Below are 1,719 nucleotides of genomic sequence, written 5' to 3'. Positions count from 1 at the left end.
ACACATATTTATACTGGAATATATATCATTATATTTGTTCAAAGATAATTATTAAACCTATTTTGTGTGACATGTTTAATAGAAGTTAACAAACGATACATCAGTAGGTCTAATATGAAACGGATGTATCGAATAACAAAACAATTCTTTCGGTATATATGTGTTTATTTTACAACGTGATGAAACCCTTCTAGTTTTGTTCCTTATTCGAGAATGGCAATAGTGCCATTTACTTCTGGTTTTGGTTTTGGAAACGAACTCTTCGTTCGGATGAACAGAACCAATGCTGGTAAAAAAGAGAGAAGGGTAGACGTAAGTCCGATACCGAACGCTCCGCGCAGACAATGTAGTCCGAAACAGAAGAGTTCATTAGGAGTAGTGATGGCGTTCTCGTACATGACACCGAAGACTTCTTGTAGAGCAAAGCAGAATATTGCATTTACGAGGGTAATTAAACCCCAGTTCCTGCCAAGATTACCTATATACAAGATGTCGGCCGTCAAGACCGGCCCGAGTGACCACATGATGGCGTTCCCGATCCCAACCAATATGGTGGCTATGATCAGCAGGGAGAAAACATCCGCCAACAACAGGAACAGCATCTGCGATATGATGAATGAACCGATACCTATCAGGACCACGCTTGATCTAGGGAAGGTCCCAATGTATTTGTCCGAGAGGACTCCAATCAGAATACTGACTACCATGGTTGTGACGGGGATCAGAAGAACCAGAGTAGGGTTATGACGATCTAGTCTTACACTTGTGGCTATCTCCGTCAGGTTATTCGTCACAAACACGCCGACGGATGAAGTTAAAGTAAACACCCATAGTAAAGCGTGAAAATTGCAGTTTCCAGCCAGGCATGTTGTTGACATTGACGCGTCTTTTTCCAACATTTTGCTCAAATCGTTCGGTATTCCGTTTATATCCTCGTAGGATATGGATTGATTTGCCCTTTCCTTGCTCTCGGGAAGCCTTCTCAAGAATAAAATACATAGACTGTTGACAACGGCGAATGATATTGCCACCAGCAGCATCAGCCGAGGGAAGCTTTCCAAGTTGTCCGGATCATTCCCGTTAAATACATGGTAATAAACTAGAGAATAGACGAATGGACTTCCGGAGAAGAAGCAATTGAGTGTCCCCATTACTTTGCCTCTTTGCTGCTGTGTGAAGTTCACGAGATTCGTGTTCATCGACACCATGTATGTAAATGCAGTGCCTACACCTATGAAAATAAAAACGCTCGTAAATACAAACATCCGGATTTTAACTTTCAATATTTACAGTTACGAAACCTTTTGTGCAAATAAAGATTAATGTTTACAGATAATATACATGGAATTTATTGCTTGGTATTTTGCAACAGATGTAGCTTTCATCTTCCTTTCATGTTTTGTTTCATGTAAACTCGGGCTGATGAATGCAACAACTAAACCAGTTTGTTTCTTTCTCTCCGTTGTGTGCATGATAGAGTTAAGGACCTAGGACACATTTGTCATATTCTAGACATGTGTGTGATGTCCTTGTTTATGTATAAACACTTTTATGACGTCATGTGAACAATGTATATATATATTTAGCCTTGTTTACGAGTATGGCAGAAAATGGATGTCACTTCATGTATAAGAAACACAAGTGTAAGTATTGTTTAGCCTGCTCAAAAAGAAAAAGAAAGATGGTACTAAACAGGGGAAAAAAATGAAAATTTTCATT

General features: G+C 39.4%; 1 protein-coding gene across 1 annotated transcript; it reads right to left on the bottom strand.

Moving 5' to 3' along the window:
- Window positions 1-203: 203 nt before the first annotated feature.
- On the bottom strand, window positions 204-1,208 carry LOC110463341. The gene has a single exon (XM_021517851.1). The coding sequence runs from the start codon at window positions 1,206-1,208 to the stop codon at window positions 204-206; it is 1,005 nt and encodes a 334-aa protein (XP_021373526.1).
- Between the last annotated feature and the right edge of the window lie 511 nt (window positions 1,209-1,719).

The sequence above is a fragment of the Mizuhopecten yessoensis genome, unplaced genomic scaffold, assembly GCF_002113885.1.
Source record: "Mizuhopecten yessoensis strain PY_sf001 unplaced genomic scaffold, ASM211388v2 scaffold10889, whole genome shotgun sequence".
In the NCBI taxonomy this organism is placed as follows: Eukaryota; Metazoa; Mollusca; class Bivalvia; order Pectinida; family Pectinidae; genus Mizuhopecten; species Mizuhopecten yessoensis.
This window is presented reverse-complemented; position numbering and strand designations above follow the sequence as displayed.